This window comes from Indicator indicator, chromosome 8 (assembly GCF_027791375.1).
Source record: "Indicator indicator isolate 239-I01 chromosome 8, UM_Iind_1.1, whole genome shotgun sequence".
Lineage (NCBI taxonomy): Eukaryota > Metazoa > Chordata > Aves > Piciformes > Indicatoridae > Indicator > Indicator indicator.
This window is the reverse complement of record NC_072017.1, coordinates 34,265,483-34,285,249: the sequence shown is the minus strand read 5'-3', so window position 1 is coordinate 34,285,249 and position 19,767 is coordinate 34,265,483. Positions and strand designations below refer to the sequence as shown.

Sequence of the window (19,767 nt, the reverse complement as noted above, 5' to 3'; positions counted from 1 at the left end):
GACCCTCCCAAAGGGGCCTCCCTCTCCCAGGAGCTTCCCCCCCAGACCCCCCTGGACAGAGAAACAGAGTTAGTTAAGCAGAAAGTTGTTAACTTAGCTGCCAAGGTCAGTGTGTTATCTTCAGCCAGAAGAGAAGAAGAAACAGCAGCCAGACAGCCCAGCAACTGCCCCCACTGCCGAACGCAGAATGTGCAGAATGCCTACTTTGTTTTGGGTAATAGTTCTTAAACATTTCTATCTATCCAATGGAAGTGTTTAGAACAATCAGTATTTTGCTTTCTTACACCCAATAGTGACTTATTTACATTCTTTCACTTTCTCTGTTCTGAACTTTGCAAGGAAAAATTAAAAAGACAGTTTCAAACCATCACACTCCTGTATTGGGTTTATGGTTACACCAGAGCAGAGCCTGTGGGGAAGACTGTGGTGAGGCAGGCCTGTTCCTCTGCAGCTGTGGAGGTATTAATTGATCTGATTTCCCCAAGTTGAGTCTGTCTTGCCTGTAGCAGTAATAGGTGGGTGATTCCTCCCTGCCCTGATCTTAACCCATGAGCCTTTTGTTACTTTCTGTACTCTCTCCACTTGAGGAGAGGCAGTGATAGAATAGCTTGGTGGGCACATGGCATCCAACCAGGGTCAGCCCACCACACAGCAACTGGATAATATGACAAAAATGACAACATTTCAGCCCTGATTCTATGGCTCCAAGATAATGATGACTCTCAGGGCCCTTCCTCTCTGTTATGCCACTCGTCAGTTTGCAGAAAGATCTCTGTGTGCTTACTGAAATGGTGGAGGTAGCTGAGACAAAAACGTATCTGCATCACTGAGAGGTAAGAAAATAGTTCCTGGCACAATGTGCAGTCCTGGCTTTGTAGCTCCTAGCACAATGTGCAGTCCTGGCAATGTGCAGTCCTGGCTTTGCAGCTGCTCAGCTCTAGACTTCTCTTGTGAAGTAACAAGGTGCTACAGAGGGAGAGACCTCATCTTTCCTTTGCAAGCTTGAGCTCAAATCCTGCAACAGTGTTTTCTGTAAAGAGTTTGCTTCCCTTCAATATTACAGAGTTATGCTACACAGGGGTTATTTGCAGCATGCTCAGGTAGGTTGCTTTAGCAGTGAAGGTGTGAAACATGCTGATTCCAAGGCCATCTCAAATACCTTATCTGGAAACAACTTGCATCAAGAGAAGTGTGGCCAGCAGGTCAAGGGAGGTGATCCTCCCCCTCTACTCCACTCTGGTGTGACCCCACTTGGAGTACTGCATCCAGTTCTGGAGCCCCTATTAGAGGAAGGATATGGATGTTATGGAATGTGTCCAGAAAAGGGCCATGAGGATGCTCAGAGGGCTGGAGCTCCTCTGCTATAGAGACAGATTGAGAGAGTTGGGGTTGCTCAGTCAGGAGAAGGCTCTGAGGACACTTTATTGTGGCCTTCCAGTATCTGAAGGGGGCCTACAAGAAAGCTGGGGAGGGACTTTTTAGGGTGTCAGGTAGTGATAGGACTGAGGGGAATGGAGCAACTCGAGAAATGGGTAGAGTCAGATTGGATGTTAGGAAGAAGCTCTTCCCCATGAGGCTGGTGAGATGTGGCAACAGGTTGCCCAGGGAGGTGGTGGAATCCTCATCCCTGGAGGTTTTTAAGGCCAGGCTGGATGTGACTCTGAGCAACCTGATCAAGTGTGAGGTGTTCCTGGCCCTGGTATGGGGTTGGAACTAGATAATCCTTGAAGTCCCTTCCAACCCTGGCAATTCTATGATTCTGTATGTTGGGGACACTTCATGATTGACAGAGCCCTTCCTGGTGTAACTTCTGTCTGTACTTGGGTGAGCTTCTCTGGGACAATTCCATCTTTGCTGTTGCATGTTCCACTTAAGATTGAGATATCAGAAGGTACTAAAAATAGTCATCAGAGCTGTGATATTTGTTGAAGTATCTTTTGTTATTTTCTTTTAATTTCATTTTATTTCATACCTTCATATTTCAAAACATTATGCTAGCAAGGCTTATCTCAGTCTTTTATGAATCTCAGTTTTTTGTGAAGCAGTTTCCTTGCCAACCTGCAGCAACTTCTGGTGATGACACCAGGGACTAGAATTGGTTAGTGGCTTGAAGAGCAGTTAAGCAGTTCTGGTGTGGTCTGCCCCCAGCTGTTTGAAAAAGATGTTCCCCCCATATTATGTGAAAAAAATCCTTGATCTTGGGTAAACACTGACCATTTTTATGACAACCGAATGCCAAATCTATGGATAAGGTGTTTTTTTTCTGGATTGTAGGTGTAATTGCCTGTTCTCAAGTGGCCTGTTTTCTCTGCTGCCAGATGAGGTATCTGTCACAGTCTTAGAGCTTGGAAGGAGCCTCAAGAGATCACTGAGTCCAACACCCCTGCCAGAGCAGGATCACCTAGGGTAGTCCACACAGGAACGCATCCAGGTGGGTTGTGGAAGTCTCCAAAGAAGGAGACTCCACAACCTCTCTGGGCAGCCTGTTCCAGTGCTCCATCACCCTAGCCATAAAGAAGGTTCTCCTCACACTGAGGTGAAACCTTCTGTGTTCAAGTTTGTATCCTTTATTCTTTGTCTTATTATTGCACATCACCAAAAAGAGCTTGGCCCTCTGCACTTGACACCCACCCCTCAGATATTTATACACATTGATCACATCCCCTCTCAGTCTTCTCAAGACTGTGCAGCTCCAGGAATCTCAGTCTCTCTTCATAGGAATTAAAGGAATCAAAGGAATTAATTTCTGCTTTCTCTCCAAATTTGGTTTATTTAGGCTCTGTTGAGGAAGGATTCTCTTGTCTGCTCCTGATTTGGTTTACAGGTGCTGTTGTTCTAAGGTGGCCTAATGCAACCTTCACCTCTCTGATGGACATTTCATGCAGTAGTGACCAGCTTGCCCAGTGGAACCCTCAGCTTTCTGTGATGCAACAGAGCTTGTTCTTGAGTGACATTGATTTAATTATGCCTTTAAGCAAATACAGCTGTGAGCACTTTTGATTACTCTGCAAGAACTTTTTGGCCATGGGGAAACAAAAGACATGGATGAGATCCCCTCTCAGTCTTAAGACTAAACACACCACCAGAGACACTGTCAGTATCTCAACAACCCATTGCACTGCATTTGTCTGAGGCAATTTGCAGTTCTCCAAGTTGAGCAACATCTCCACTACAGCATTGGCTAGGGCACAACTTATTAAACAGGCTGACACTCCAGATGTGTAAACAGGAGCCAGGTCACTGCAGCTTTACTTTCTGACATGTACCTAATTATAACTGTCAGACTTGAAGGTCAGACCCTCATTTTACAATGTGGTTCAACACACCATATTTTTGGGCATTCCTGCTGAACAATAACAACATCCAGACTGGATTCATTTACTATTTCATTAACATCTATGCATTTCTGCAGCATGCTGTGTCTCACCAAAACTATGGTTCAGTATAGAAAGAAGCAGTTAGAGACCAACCTTTTGACCTGATGGCAATAGTTTAACACACTGTAATTATGACCATGTTCCTGTACAGCTGTTTGCAAATTTCTGGCATACAGGGTTACTATGAACCAAAAGGGAAGGAATGATGAACGTATATTGATTTATTTTTAAAGAACGCTATCTATTATACCCTTAATTAGCTGAAGCAAAATTACTTCTCCTATCTTTATTTATCACAATGAATATATACATACTTTTAAAAGAACACTATCTACTTCAGGTGACACACAGGAACAAGAGGGTGAATCACTGACATCCACAGCTGCTAAGGGGAACAGAGCAAACCTCCCAGGTATCACAGGGCTCACTAAAATGGCAGGAAAGGGAGAGGGTGCTGCCAAAAATTCTCAGCCGTGCAAGATATCAAGTTCTCACATCCCCCTCCACAGATTTCCTCAAGTGGCACAAGGACAATGCCTTTACCTCCATGCACAAGTTATTCACCATTTGAACACACTGGATCTTTTTTAACCTATAGATTTTTTTTCTTAGCAGGTTTTGTCTGTTTGTTTTATTGGGTTGTTTAATAGCATACAGAAAATAAAAGCACCTTTCAACATAAAAATCTGTACTATAGCATTCATAACATGTGCAAGTTCTTACTAGTTCTTTGTCCAGTTGAAATTTAGACTGGAAAGTACATTTCTACCTGGTTAAAAAAAAAAAAAAAAAAGTAATTACATCCTGCTATTTGTATGACAGCATAAGACTCAACCCAAAATTTCCTCAGTGGAATTGAAAGTAGAATTCATGTTCTGATGTTTTCTAAGAAAAACTATCAGGTTTCATTTTACATTAGCTACTGTCATTAGAGTAGGTGTACCTGAAGTAAAGCTTGCCTGGAAGCTGCTCCTGACTCTGAAACATCACTGGAATTAGCAACCACCTTCTAAAAGATCAAGATTTCACCTACCATTTTAAAACATGGTGTTTCTGAGTTTTGTTTGTGGGGTCTTTTTTTTTTTTTTTTAACTGGATCTGCTTATAGAATGTTGAAAGTGTTGGAAATCAAAATCTGGAAAATAAATCTAAAATAATAAGAAACTGTGAAGATCTTATAGAAATGAAGCATTTTTTTCCCCATGGCCAAAGAGTTCTTGCAGAGTAATCAAAAGTGCTCATAGCTGTATTTGCTTAAAGGCATAACTAAATCCATGTCACTCAAGAACAAACTCTGTTGCATCACAGAAAGCTGTGGGCAAGCTGGTCACTACTGCATGAAATGTCCATCAGAGAGAAGGTGAAGGTTGCATTAGGCCACCTTAGAACAACAGCACCTGTAAACCAAATCAGGAGCGGACAAGAGAGTCCTTCCTCAACAAAGCCTAAATAAACCAAATTTGGAGAGAAAGCAGAAATTAATTCCTTTGATTCCTTTAATTCCTATGAAGAGAGACTGAGATTCCTGGAGCTGCACAGTCTTGAGAAGACTGAGAGGGGATGTGATCAATGTGTATAAGCATCTGAGGGGTGGGTGTCAAGTGCAGAGGGCCAAGCTCTTTTTGGTGATGTGCAATAATAAGACAAAGAATAAAGGATACAAACTTGAACACAGAAGGTTTCACCTCAGTGTGAGGAGAACCTTCTTTATGGCGAGGGTGATGGAGCACTGGAACAGGCTGCCCAGAGAGGTTGTGGAGTCTCCTTCTTTGGAGACTTTCACAACCCACCTAGGTGGATTCCTGTGTGAACTATCCTAAGTGATCCTGCTTTGGCAGGGGTGTTGGACTGGAGGCTCTCTGGAGGTCCTTTTCAGCCTCTTAGCGTTCTGTGATTCTGTTTTCCCTACAGAAGAGTAAAGCCTTTTGTTTTTCATAAGTCTGGGGTGCTATAGATGTAGTTACATACTGACTTACAGTGTAAGTTACAATACATTATATGGCAAGCATTACAGAGGGAGAGAATTTGCAGGGAAAATGAATATTGGTGAAAGAGGTTGTTTTTTGGTTTTTTTTTTTTTTTTTTTTATGGGCAGCCTTCTTTGTGAATATTAATTTAGTGGACAGCATCATTTAGAAATAATACACAGACAAAATAATTCTTGCTTTGCCACATGCTTGTGTTTTATTTATGTGTGCACACATGGTCTACTCTAATCAAGCAGAGCTCTTTATGGTTTATTTATTTGCTCTAGAGAGGCTGCTTAATATTTGAGAGAAACAGGAATGATGTGTGTGACCTTTGCAGTGGCTTTGTTAATGTTAAGATGGGGTTTGCAGAAGCCTGCAAGAGCAGTAAAATAGCAGGTTGATCTTTTTCTCATTTTGCTGGAACATGCTCAAGAGACTTGAAAGCATAAGAAAAAGAAAAAGAAAAAATAACAAAGCAAAACCCAACCAAAACCCACATACCCCATCAGTAAGTGGTTAAAGAGTATTTCTTTGTGTTTTCAGACCTCGAGAGAGTGCTGCTTACAGGGTGAGGGAAAGGGTTAAAAACTTTTTCTTTGCTTTTTTGTTGTAGTCCCTGTTTATTACCAAACCACCAGGGTAGCATTTCACATGGTGAATACTTGCCTGTTCATGGATTGGGGTTTTTGTTAATTGGGTGGTGGTTGTTTTTCACTCTATTTTTGTTTGGAATTTTTGTTTGGTCGGTTTGTTGTTGTGGGTTGGTTTGGTTGGGTTTTTTTTCTTTTTCTTTTTTTTTCATGCTTGGTTTTTGTGTTTGTGGGTTTTTTGTTTTGTTTGTTTGTTTTTCAATGCCAATAAAATGAAATAAATATCAAGGAAGGTGGAGACCTGTCCAGATGTTAAGCTTGACAGACTATGGATAAGCATGCATGACTTTCTTGTGTGGTTGTATTGTAGGGGAATTTATCACTAAACTTTCTAAAAATGTGTGGTATGCACAGGCAAATTTTATTACCTCTCTCTCTAAGGCCTTTGCTTAATACAGATTCCCACCTCTCCTTACATCTCCTCAGTCTGTACTGTGGTGAGGAGCACCGTCCTTGCAATTCAGCCCACCACTGTTTCCTCCTGTCTCTCTCCCTGATGGCTTCTTCTTACAGCTCCATGCTCCTCCCGGGTTTGCATGTTGTATGCAGAGTTGCTGTCTGATGAGGACCTTGGTTTTGTTTCTGATAAACACAAAATCAGTGGGAGAGAAAAAGCTGCTTGTTGCCAAGTGTTAATGGCATAGGTTTAGAAGAAAAAGCAGAGAATCAAAAAAACAAGTGTGAAGAAGCTGATGGATACCTGTGTATTTGGATGGTAACATTGCTATATATGAAGCTATGGAAACTAAGTGTTTGTTGTATTTAGAAAAGCTTTTTGGATGAGCCAGGCATCTGTAGGCAACACCAGTGATTTTTATCTGACTTCCACATGAACACAACCACTTCTTACATTGTTCTGCTGTGGAATCTTTGCATATGTGTACATACAAAATTAATATTCTCTTAATGGAAGATGCAATTTGTGGTTTGTGCAGTTGCTCATGTGTTTTGCTAATTAATCATTAATCATCCGCTATTGGAGCAGTATCCTTTTTTCTTTCTTTAATTAGCCACTGATACATGTTTGTTAGAAATCTGCCTGCAGAGCTCTTACAGTGCTGCAGTGTTATGCCCCATTTTTCTCCTAATCAGTAGGCAACATTTCATAGCTTTTTGTTTGTTGGATTGCTTGTCTGTTTTGCTTTAGCTTAGCACAGGTAAAACTGTCCTGTTGGCATCCATACCTATATGGTAGTTAGCTCCAAGCAGTGGTATGCTGTGTAGGTTTTTATGCCGTGGAACCTAGGGGGAAGAACAGAGGTGGTTGTCTTGCACAGGAATGGAAGCTAACGGGGTGTGCTTCTTTCAGCCAAACTGATTGGAGATAAGTAATAACTTTGCCTTCTCCTCCTTCCTTCACACAGGGAATGCAGGATTGCTAGGACTAGCTTAGCCTTCTGGGATTTTTGCCTTGCAGGAGGAGGCTTGGAGAATTGCTGAGTTGTTACTCAACCTTACTTCTTCTTGCAACAATGATTCTTTTTCTGCACTGCAGAATGAGTTGTTTACAGGTCATGTGTGTAACTGTCTTGTTTTTGATGGGCTGCTGCAGATCTATGTGAAAGATTGTCAAAGCACATAACTTCATTTTTTTGTGTCATGAGATAGACTTAAATGCAGTAGCTGTGAGAAGTGGGATGAGGTTTGTCATAGCAATACCACTCAAAACAAATTAATTTAAAGCAGTTTAGGACTTCTTGTGGATTGAGAAAAAAGGTCATCACAGATCAGTGGCAGGGTTTTCAAGAGCTGAGGGTTGTATTTTAACTTAATTGTTGTTTTTAGGTGTCATTGCTTCAGAATAATTCTGGTGGTGCCAGGTGTTGAGGACACCACAGACTTTCACCTTCTCCTTCTTTTGTCCTACTTTAAAATCTTGAGAGCAATGGGGCTTCAGTGTATTGCCAAAACTCATGTTCATTAGTCCTCTTGAGACTATTTCAGTGAATGGAACTGCTGGAGCTGGGGCAGCGAAAATGGAAAGAAAAAAGAAGGCATTTTCTGAAGTTGTTTGTGCTTAAAATATCAGTGGAAAATAAGTGCACAAAGTGAAATTGTTCATTATCTTGGCTGTTATTTCTGGTAGTGTAAGTGAAGAGTTGTCGACTTGAACTTTAAATGATGTATGTGGTTTGTGGGTTGTTTCTGATGTACACTGATTGTGAAATGAGAAGAAAATTGAAGCTAACAGTGATAGACAGCCACTGTGTTAGGATTTCAAGTCTCAAGAGGTGGCAGAGATGCTGGTAAGACACTCTGTGGGAGACAAGAAGCCCTTTGGCAGGGACAGGGTGCACTGCAAATGTGGCCACCTGAGGCCAGCCCTGCAGTCACCTCCCCTCTCTATTTGGAGCTCTCAAATAACCTGACCCTCCCACAGCTGTGGCAGGGATCATTGGTACAATTACCCTGTGGCTGGCAAGGCAGGCCTAATGCTTCCAGGACTGAACTGTGAGGCCAAGGGGGTTAAGCTGGGATAATGCTCCAGCCTCATCCTGGCGGCTGATGGCGTCATCTCCAAGCCTTTTCACTCCAGCTGCCTGCAGGGGAATGAGAGCAGGAGCATGTGAAGTTTGCAGCACTGCTCAGACCTTAGGTGATGGCAGCAGGCAGCTCAGGACTCACTGCCCTGTTACTAGGGCAATCTGCCTGTTTGTTGATCTGTTTCCAACTTCACTCTGATACCTCCTCTCCCCTGCTTTGGCTGGAGTGGTCTGTTTGGCACTCAGGCATGCTTTCCTGGGCTTCAAATGTATCTTGTATAGCTACCTATCACTTAAACAGGGAAGACATCTTCCATCAGCCTACCCCAAGTTGTTAGAGAGAGGCCTGTCTTGGATTTTAGCATTTTAATTGGCGTGCATCTATGCATGTCCATGCATGTTAATTAAATATTGCACTTTGTGCTCTTACTGGAAAGCAGCATTACATCATCCCTGGAAATGTGTAAGACCAGGCTAGATGAGGCTTTGAGCCAACCTGGTCTAGTGGCAGGGGGGTTGGAAATGTGATCTTCAAGGTCCCTTCCAACTCAAGCCATTGTATTATTCTGTATCGATGGAACACCTCTGCTATGAGGACAGGCTGAGGGAGCAGAGCTGGGGTTGTTCAGCTTGGAGAAGAGGAGGCTCTGGGGAGACCTAATAGCAGCTTTCCAGTACCTGAAGGGGGCCTACAAGAAGGATGGGGAGAGACTGTTTACAAAGGCCTGCAGTGAGAGGATGAGGGGCAATGGCTTTAAGCGCTATGAAGGTGGTAGAACACTGGAGCAGGATGCCCAGGGAAGTCACTGGGGCCCCCTCCCTGGAGATACTCAAAGTTGGGCTCAACAAGGCCCTGGGCAACCTGATCTAGTTGGGGATATCCCTGCTGACTGCAGGGAGGTTGGACTGGATGACCTTTGGAGGTCCCTTCTGGTCCAGACCATTCTATGATTCTCTGGTTCTACTAGAGCAATTTAAACTATTTTCTTCTTTCCCTGATGTTCCTGTGCATTCTGGAGGGCTTGTTTGTAAATGTGACCTAAATCTTCCTCTTCGCTTTTAGCAAGCATGAACTGGTTGTTCTTGTATCTGTGAATAAAGTAGCCTAAGGTATCCGTGGGCTTTAATGGTATCTTTGATGATCTATGTACAATTTAAACCCAAATTATGCAAGGCAGTAGAAAATTCATGTTGATGCTGTTTTGCAGCAGAGATATCTCATAAAATGTGTCATTATCAGTAATAGAAGCTTTGCTGTAAAGAAAGTGACCAGATATTTATGTTGTGTTTTGTTTTTGTTTTTGTTTTTTTTCTTTTTTGTCCTGCTCAGCTGTCCCATTTCCTCCAAGTCACCGGCTCACAGCTAAGGAAGTGTTCGATAACGATGGCAAACCTCGTGTGGATATCTTAAAGGCACACCTTATGAAGGAAGGGAGGCTGGAAGAGAGCGTTGCCTTGAGAATAATAACAGAGGGAGCTTCAATTCTCCGCCAGGAAAAGAATTTGCTGGACATAGATGCACCAGTCACAGGTGAGTATGGAGTTGTGGTGCTAGAGGGGCTACTTACTGTGTTTAAGTAATGCATTAGTGTCTGCAGTTCCCTAAGGAGCTGAAAGGCAACTTGTGAATCATGCCTTCTCTCCAATACCCAATTCTGTCTGCTACCACTAGAGTAATGTAGGCCATCAGGCAAATGGTAGAGGAAAGGAGCATATCTGCTGAGCCCCTTTCTGTTTCTGAGGCAGAGAACATTTTAAGTCTTTAGGAGAACAACTTTCTTAAACTTTAAAAGTTATCTGGCCTCTTGCACCAGGTATTAATTCCATAATTTTATAGATCTAATTTATCATAGTAGCACTAATCAGACAGCATTGGGCTCTGGAAAAACAGTAGTGTCACAGTAAATGGAAATATTAGTTAAATAAGGAAAATGAGTGCAGGGGAAAAAAATGAGCAGAATCCCAGTTTGTGTTGCCCAGGGGATTAATGAATTGTGCTGGTTGCAGAACCCATCCTGCCCTTGACTATCAAATAATACTATCCACTCATTAATCCTCAGGAAATGCTTTATACTTTGAATTTCCTTCTCTAATTGTCTCCTGCCTCTGACTGCATTCTGAATGTATGAATGCATTTGCTTGCTTTAATGTGCCTGCTCCCTTGTTCTGTTGTTGTTATTGGATATGAAAGCATTTTTGACAAGAAATCAGTCTGTGACATAGAAAATCAACTGTTGGGCAAAAGAGAATTCTAACTAGCTTAAACTATCTATGAAACCAAACACTAAAACTTGGTTTAAGAAATTGGGTCCTTTTTTACTCATTTTTGTTTCTGGAGGGCCCTGACAAAGGTAAGGAAAAATACATTCATCTGCTGCAGAAGGGTTACCAGTCCTTATTATTAGTACTGGCTGCATTCACAAAACCTACATAAAAGTAGCAAAAGCTTCATTTTCAGGACCTTCTCTGAAACTGAAGAGTGCAGTGCCTGGACTAGAATGATGAGCAAATAATTGAAGCTTGTAATTGTAAAAATGACATCCAAATAGCTTGACCATAGCTTGACCTGGAGAGGTAATTTGTATCACCTTTTGTGTAATGGTTAACTTGTCATGCTGACAGACAATTCTGATGGAAAAGATGTCAATCGTGTTGCAGCTTATGGATGAATAATGGAAGTGGGATGAATAAAAAGACTTCCTAAGTAGACTGACAATAAAGTTCTACAGACAAAATCTTTGACGCTTCAGGATAAATGGAAGAAGTCACAAAGGTGCATTACCATTATCCATAAATGCGTAGCAGGCATGCTGAAATTCTACTTCTCTGTGGATTTTTCTCTTTTATTCTTTTTTCTTTTCATGTTTTTAAACCCATTGAGAGATGTAGACTGTAGGAGGAAGAGACTGGTGTGTTGTGTACCGATTGATTTCCATAAGTCCATGTTTAATGTTGTCTCTCTTTTAAATTTCTGTCTTCAATATTTTTCTTTTTCTTAAATGGTTTTGAAGGTATCAGAATTGTTCTGGATTATATTTTGGAGATGAATCTCCTGAAGGTTTACCCCATTGTATAACACTGGTGTGATTCAAGTCTTTGATTCTTTTTTGTCACTTGAGCCTACATCTTGCTTTGTTCCTGCTTTTGAAATCATTCTCATGCAGTGATTGTGATGCTGCAGCATTCTTCAGGGTGGCTGGTAGCTAGTGTAGGAAAGTTGGGATCTTCATGCTTGTTAGCGAGGTAGCTGAGAAGTGCTGATGTTCTGTATGAACAAACATGAAAGCTGGAGCTGTGACAGTGATTATCAAAAGGAGGAGATAAATAAATTGTGAGGGGGAGGTTGGGAAAGCAGGTGAGGCATGTTTTTTGTGGGCCCTGACAATTTTCTTTGTATGAGTAGTATGACAGTGGGTGACTGGATAAAGAGAGTATCAATTGACCAATGATCTGGTGGAAGTGCAAGGTACACAGGCAGTCAGGAAATAACTGTGAAGTAGAAGAAAGCTTTTCTTCAAAAGCATAGAAGAACAAACAGTGGAGAAAAAAAATTTTGTGGTCTTTTTTTTTTTTTCCCCGTGGTCAGCAGTCTCGTTGAAGAGTGACAGTCATAAATCATTAATATGAGATCCTTTGTGGGAGGTGCATTCATCTTTTAGAAACATATTCCTGTAGCTGGTTAATGAGATGGTGATGATAAAAAGAGATAGAAGAGCATAACTGCTGAAGGAAACACTATAGTAATAACACTATTAGTTATTGCACTTGAAAAAATGTTAGAGAACATTAACAGAGTTGTGCAGTCATCCCTCAGTTTGAAATGTCCCTTTTAAGGGGTGATAAGATTGTCCACAGAAAAAATATTCAGTGTCATGTTTATAAGCTAAGTCAAACTAAATTGGGTACACGGAAGACCTGAACTTGAGGGGAGGAAGATGATTTGTATAACGGGCGGAAAGGAATGTAAAGAGCCTTACCATGGAATGAACAATCCCATTATTTTGCATTTATAACTTCCTCTGTGGTTAGCTGGAAGCAGCAGCAATGTGATTGTCTTTTGGAGTTAACACATTTCATTTTCATGTTTGGCAAGGTTATAAGCCTTCTGAAGTATGAATGGTGAATTCATTTGCGACCGTAGCTCAAATCCTTTTTCTTTTGCTAACATAGAACATACATGCATGCATAGTTTGCTACAGTTCTGGCTTACAGCCAAGTTGAATTGTCCTGCAGTAGTTACACAAGGCTGCTGTTCACTGGATATGAATCTGAACAGAGCCTGAACTAAGAGGAGACTCCCACGTCCTCTGCTGTCAGGAGTCTTCTTCCATCTGGGACATGTTGAGGCAACTTTACCTTGACTTGTGAATGTGAGTTGGGAAAAATGGAGATAACTGAGTCAAAAAAAAGTGAGTGTATTGAGGGGAAGACTTGAAAGTAGGTGGTAGGGGCTGCTTAACAGGGACTGACCACTTGAGTTGAAGTCAAGAATGTGTAGTAAAGGTGAAAAGCTTTGGAGAATAGGAAATGGCTAAGAGGTTGAGTCAGAAGCTGACAGAGAATGGCTAAACAGGTGAAGTAGGAAGATGAGCAAGAGTCTGACAGAGTGTTGGGACTATTCTGGGCAAGGCACATGGTGTGGGAGGTTAAAGGATGCATGGTGGAATGGGCTTGGCTGCAGTGACAGCTGTGGTAGAAGCAGTTACCAGTACAGGCCTGTCTCATGACTCTCAGTATTGAGAGGCTGGCACAAGGGTTGTGGGGTCAACTGAGTTTCCAGTGGGGGAGAGAAATGAGCCAGGCACCCTGCGCAACCAGGATGCTGTCCAGTTGCCTGCGGCACCATGGAGAATGTCCATGCTAAGCTTCACCCACCAGGCAATGGACATAAGCAAGGAGAATGGGAACTTTCCACAGGTGGACTGTTCCTGACTTCATCTAGACTCTGTTCTCATGGAGGCATGTGGTCTTCATCTTAAGCCAGTGTGATTAATGAGGCTGATCTATGAGTAGACTATGCTATTCAGAGGGAAGATGTCTCTATGACTGGCTTAGAATATCCACTCCAGTTTTGTATTCCTAACAGTACAATGACACACTGAGAAGTTGGCTCTTTTTTGTCTTGTGTGTTAGGGGTTGGTTGGTTGGTTTGTTTTTTTAATCTTTGGGTTGTTTGTGTTTGTTGTTTCCCCCCACCCCCGACAGCTAAGGAGGTATGTCTCTGAACCTCCCTGTTGGCAATATGTACTGAAGTCACACTCCAAAGAACAGTTGGGAAATGCCAGATTTCCAATTGCCTGGGCAGCTTCATGGGCCCTTATTATATAGGTTTGTTCTGGGCATGTGGTGTACCCTTCGCGTGACGACAGGTTAATTGCCTGCTTGTTCTTATGGGCCCTCACCTCCAGAGCTAAAATCTGCTGTTCTTGAGTACTGAACGCTCTTAACTGCATGCCAAGCATGTGTCCCCTGGGCTTGCTTGCTTCTGCCCAGCCTGTAAAATGCCTTTTAAGTGATGAGATATTGCTATACTAAGTGGTGTTGGAAGTCCATGAGCAAGCTGATTGTGCTGTCTTCAGAGTAAGGTCTGTAGAAGTTGTGTAACTAAAACATACTTCACACAAGTGAAGAGAACGCAATATGAAAGTTGATGGTTATGGCTCATTCTATCCTCTACTTGGAAAAGAGCAGAAAGTGCCTAATAATTTAGGACTTCCTCTCTTGCATATGCACTTTGTTATGTTGTACTTGAAACCTTAGTTCTATCACATCCTAAATATGGAGCTCTGTTTTTGCCAACATTTGTGGTGTTAGCTTTAACTGCTAGGTATATGATTTATTGACATTAATGGGCTTCAGTTCACTGGTCCTCTTCAAAGCAAAGAAACCTGCTCTTTTGGAACATGATAATATGATGATCTTAAAGGTTTTTCAACCAAAACAAGTCTATTGTTCTATATACCTTAAATACCTGAATTATTTCTAATGTTTGTGTTGTAGTGAGCATGCTGAGAGTTTTTGCAACTTGAACTCTGAATTGATGGGAAGGGAAAGTTTGTAGACATCCAGAGACAGCATGTATGGGAAAAACTGCAGCAACTCTGTTGACCTTTAGAAACCTTTGGTGCATTATACATCCATAAAAACTATAGATGGAAAGTCTTTTCCTGCCAGTATGATCTTTGAGGCTTCCAGATATTCTCTGGGTATGTTATTCCATAGGATGGTAGGGTCTCCTGGGCCTGATCATTTCCTCATGTTCTGCATACATTTTTTGGTCTGGTTTCTGTCATTTGATAGCATGAAGTAATGTTAGTAGGTTGCTAGTACTATGCAAGTCAAAACTTTGAAAAAATCCTGAGTCTGTAGCTGCTCTGATCAATGCTGAGGCAAGCTAATAGAAATATTCACACCCATACTAGAGTAAAGAAGGCAATAATGTTTAAAATTGCATTGACCTGTAGCACACATGTAAATGATCTGATGCAGCCTGTGCCAGTGTCTCACCACCCTCATAGTAAAGAGCTTCTTCCTAATGTCCAGTCTCAATTTGCTCTTCTCTAGTTCAAAATCACTGGCTCTTGTCCTGTTGCTGCATGCCCTGGTAAACAACTTTCTTGTATGCCCCTTTCAAGTACTGGAAGGCCACTATAAGTTCTCCCCAGAGGTTTCTTTAGGCTGAACAGCCCTAACTCTGAGCCTGTCTTCATAGGAAAGGTGTTCTAGCCTCCTGATCATTTTCTTGGCCCTCCTCTGGACCTCCTCTTATCAGGTCCATGTCCTTGTGCCCCAGAGCTGGACACAGTACTGTAAGATCTGTCAATGTGAGCATAACATCAAACTTTGTCTGAAACTAACATTTTAGTAAAAGCAATTTTAGTTAACATTTCTCTATTTCCCACTTAAGTAATTGAATTTCTCTCTCAACCTAATGTACTGTGATTACTATTGAGGAAATTGTTGAGTTTCCACGACACTGGTATAACTATTTACTTTGTTTTGAAAAAAGCATTTGCATGATCAAAGTGATCATCCTGAGTGGTTGGCGTCATCAGACTCCCAAGATTAAAAGCTTTAATGCTGGCCTGAAGTTTAGGTGCCTTCAACTTCATAGGTTAAATGTTAAATAGAATTATTCCTTTCCCTTCATTGTCATAATTAAATCCTTAAAGTTATCTTTAAAAAGCTTCTGTGACATTAATTGTGACACTAAGAGTGAGCAGTGGTTGTCTTCCCTCCCAGCAGTGCAGTGGTTACACTTTGTTCTGTATCTCAGTGAAGTAGTGATATCTTTCAGTTGTGAATAACTTCTTTAGTCATTCTGAAAGCATGCTGGCATTTATTTTTTTCATTTTACCTTGAAAATGCCTGAGGGATCCAAATACCAGTGAGGTTCTGTGTTACACTGGTATGCATTTCCTCTGTGAACCAGTACCACCTCAGAACAGGACAGATTCCAGCCAGTTATTCTCACTCTCAGAATAAATTGCTTGCACTTCAGTCTCCGTCATCATAGAAAAATAAACTTTGTCAGTTAATGTTAGTTTGAAATAAACTTTGACTTGTTTCTTGGTAATCTGCAATTCACAATCTCCTTTGCATAAATAATGTAACTTTTCAGCAAAACAGCTTGAAAATGTGGAAAAGGAGGAAAGGGAAGGCATCAACAGCACCATTGACTCTTGCATAGAATCATAGAACTTGCAGGGTTGGAAGGGACCTCAAGAATCATGCAGTTCCAACCCCACTGCCATGGACAGGGACACCTCACACTAGATCAGGTTGCTCAGAGCCATATCCAGCCTGGCCTTAAAAAAACCCCAGGGATGAGGCTGCCACCACCTCCCTGGGCAACCTGTTCCAGTGTCTTACCACCCTCATGGGGAAGAATTTCTTTCTAACATCCAATCTGAATCTACCCATTTCTATTTTTGTTCCATCCCCTCTACTCCTATCATTACCTGACACCCTAAAAAGTCCCTCCCCAGCTTTCTTCTAGGCTCCCTTAAGGTACTGGGAACAATAAGATCTCCTCGGAGCCTTCTGTTCTCTAGACTGAACAGCCCCAGCTGTCTCAATCTGTCTCCATAGGAGAGGAATTCCAGCCCTCTGATCATCCTCATGCTAGTCCAATTTTTTTTTGCCTGCCTGTGTTAGTCAGATGTATTCTCTGACTTAACTGAATTAGTTTTTATGGATAAGTTTTTGCCATAATGTTTTTACCATTACAGTCTCTTCTCAATGTATGCATGAGCACTGCTTGCTGTTGCAAGTTATTTCTCTTTACATCTCAATGGTTGAACGTTATTAAAACAGTGAACCTGCATGTTTAACACCTGTTAAAAATTATGATGTAAGCATCCTGTTGAACAACTTAAAGTGATCTTGATTGGATCCTTTAATTGGGTTGCTGATTAAAACTGATACTGCTCCAGTTATTTTGCGTGCTTTATTGAGAATTCATAATACATCAAATCACTTGTGGCTTAAAAACTTAAAAATCTTCCAAAAGATGAAGATGTAAGGCTGTACGTATTCAATTTTTTTTTTTGATCTGGTCCTTCCCTAAGTGCATCTGGTGGTTTCAGATATAGATTGAAATATGCCTGCCTGTATCCCTGGAAGAACAAAGTGATTACGTTTTGCAGCTTAATTGAGCTGCGTCAGACATTAGCATCTGACAGTTTGGCAGAGCTGATGTTTTCTAGTAGCAGCTGCTTAAAGCTATCATTATTGCCAAGGCAGTGGCTACTACAGACTGTATTCTTTACAACTGCCTCACTTGTTCTTGTAAATAATCCATGTATAGTGTATTTTTGGTACAAAAAAAATCATAGTCAAATAAGCCAGAGTGAAATCGTGGAATTTGAGATACCCTTCACACAGGCAGCTTAATTTGGTGCTGTGTAATGAAGGATCAGAGAATCACAGAATATTAGGGGCTGAAAGGGACTTCGAAAGATCATCTAGTCCAATCCCCTTGCCGGAGCAAGATCACCTATACCACATCACAACCCCCCTGCCAGAGCAGGATCACCTACACCAGATCACACAGGAACACATCCAGACACATCCACAACCCCCCTGGGCAGCCTGTTGCAGTGTTCCATTGCCCTCACAGTGAAAAAATTCTTCTTTCTGTTTCCATGGAACTTCCTATGCCTCATCTTCTACCCATTGCCCCTTGTCCTGTCACTGGATATCATCGAGGAGAGCCTGACTTCATCCTCTTGACACTCACCCTTTCCTTTTTTATAAGCATGAATGAAGTCAGCCCTCAGTCTCTTCTTCAAGCAAAATATCCCCAGCTCCCTCAATCTCTCCTCATAAGGAAGATGTTCCACTCCCTTAATCATTTTTGTGGCTCTGTGCTGGACTCTCTCAAGCAGTTCCCTGAGGTTCTTCTTGAGCTGAGGGGCCTGGACACAATACTCCAGACCTGGCCGCATCAGGGCAGAGCAGAAGGGGAGGAGAACCTCTTTTGACCTACTAACCACAGCCCTTCTAATACACCCCAGAATGGCATCAGCCTTCTTGGCCACAAGAGTAGATTGCTGGATCAAATACGTCTTGAGCTTCAAGTCAGTTGATTGAAAGACACAAAATCATTTGCTTACAAATACCTAAGCCTTTAGGACTTTGCACTTAACCTTTTCATTTGTTTATTTATTTATTTTTAGCATGTGCCTGGTGCTTTCTCATGTAGATACTGACAGTACAGTGTAGACTGTTAGCAATTCTTCCAGGGCTATTCCAAGAAGGCATAGTACATCATAGCAATGGTGTCTATTGAAGCTTCTCAAAGATTTTTCTGGAAGTTGTAAGTCAAGGGTGGTTTATTTGTCTCTGCAGTTGTGTGGTCAGTGGGAAACTTGAGTTAGAACTGGACAGTTCTGACTCTTTGACGCTTGGCTTCTCTTTTGAAAGTAACCATGATATTTGCATTGTGTAGTCCTCATTCAAAATAAAACAATCTTTTGTTCTTGCCTTTCATGGTCTTTTAGCTTTGCCTAGTTATTCCTCCTTTTGATTCTGGCCTCAGGTTAATTTAACACAATCTTAGGTCGTAGTTTATATTGGCAAGGGGTGTGGGAATACAGTGGGATTGCTGCTGAAATGGCAGCCTCCCACATTCCTTCCTCCCCCATTTTGGGTGGAGAAGCTACTGAAATGAGTAAGAGTCAGAAGGGGGAAGAGGGAAATTCCAGCATGTGTTTGCCTTCACCCCCCAGTTAAACAAAAATCTACCAGTCACGCACCAAATAGTGTTCCCCACTTTCTATCTATGTGTGAAATAACAGAGTGATGATTTAGAAGTGTGAGAGGCTGGAAGAGGGATTAATTGTGTTTAATCACACTGGACCTGCCACATAGTGTAGGAATCAAGCTATGAGAGGGAAGAAAAAGAACTGGAGGAGTGTGAGGGAGCAGAGTAACATCAAGGCAGAAACAAATGGTGTTTTGTGTCAGCTAATCAGTGCAACTTGGAGGTACCACTGCATTCATCTGATTTAGGAATCGCTGTACAGATGTGTGCCTCTGTTGTTCGGAGTCATGGAATCATAGAATGGTCTGAGTTGGAAGGGACCTCCAAAGTTCATCCAGTCCATCCCTCTCTGCAGTCAGCAGGGGCGTCCTCAACTAGATCAGATAGCCCAGAGCCCTGTTGAGTCTCACTTTGAATATCTCCAGGGAAGGGGCCCCAACCACTTCCCTGGGCAACCTGTTCCAGTGTTCCACCCTTGTGGTAGCCTGTTCCTAACATTCAATCTAAATCTGCTTTTCTCTAGTTTGAAGCCATTGCCCCTTGCCCTATCACTACAGTCATTTGTAAACAGTCTCTCTGCAGCCTTCTTGTAGGCTCCCTTCAGGTACTGGGAGTCTGCTGTTAGGTCTCCCTGGAGCCTTTTCTTCTCTAGGCTGAACAATCCCAGCTCCAGCTGTTCTTCTGGAGCTAACACAGCCATCTCTGGCCACTTTCTTGCTTTATGCTGTTATATCTGTTTCACCCAATCTTGTCTGTGAAGCACTGGCAAGTGCAAAGGAGATAACTATTGAGTTTGGTGTGAAGAGACATTGTAAACATTACCTGCCATCAGTTAGTAAGAGCATAACTGAGCATTAGAAGTTGGAAATGATGCTTATAGAAGGATGTTGCTCAGGGATGAGTGATTCTTCTACTTCTTCCTGTCTTTAGATGCTTTTTTTAATTAGCATTTTGCTCTCAAAAATACTGCTGTAGCTGAGACAGATACTTTCTGTATTTGGTTTTCTGCAGTTTATCTAG

General features: G+C 41.9%; 1 protein-coding gene across 1 annotated transcript in view; it reads left to right on the top strand.

Annotated features, from left to right (window-relative positions):
* Window positions 1–9,848: 9,848 nt before the first annotated feature.
* PPP3CA (protein phosphatase 3 catalytic subunit alpha) overlaps window positions 9,849–19,767 on the top strand; it is a 126,185-nt gene continuing 116,266 nt past the window's right edge. The window contains exon 1 of the mRNA XM_054383312.1: window positions 9,849–10,011. Within this exon, the coding sequence (XP_054239287.1) occupies window positions 9,903–10,011 (109 nt within the window). The 5' untranslated portion in view covers window positions 9,849–9,902. The remainder of the gene's footprint in view (window positions 10,012–19,767) is intronic.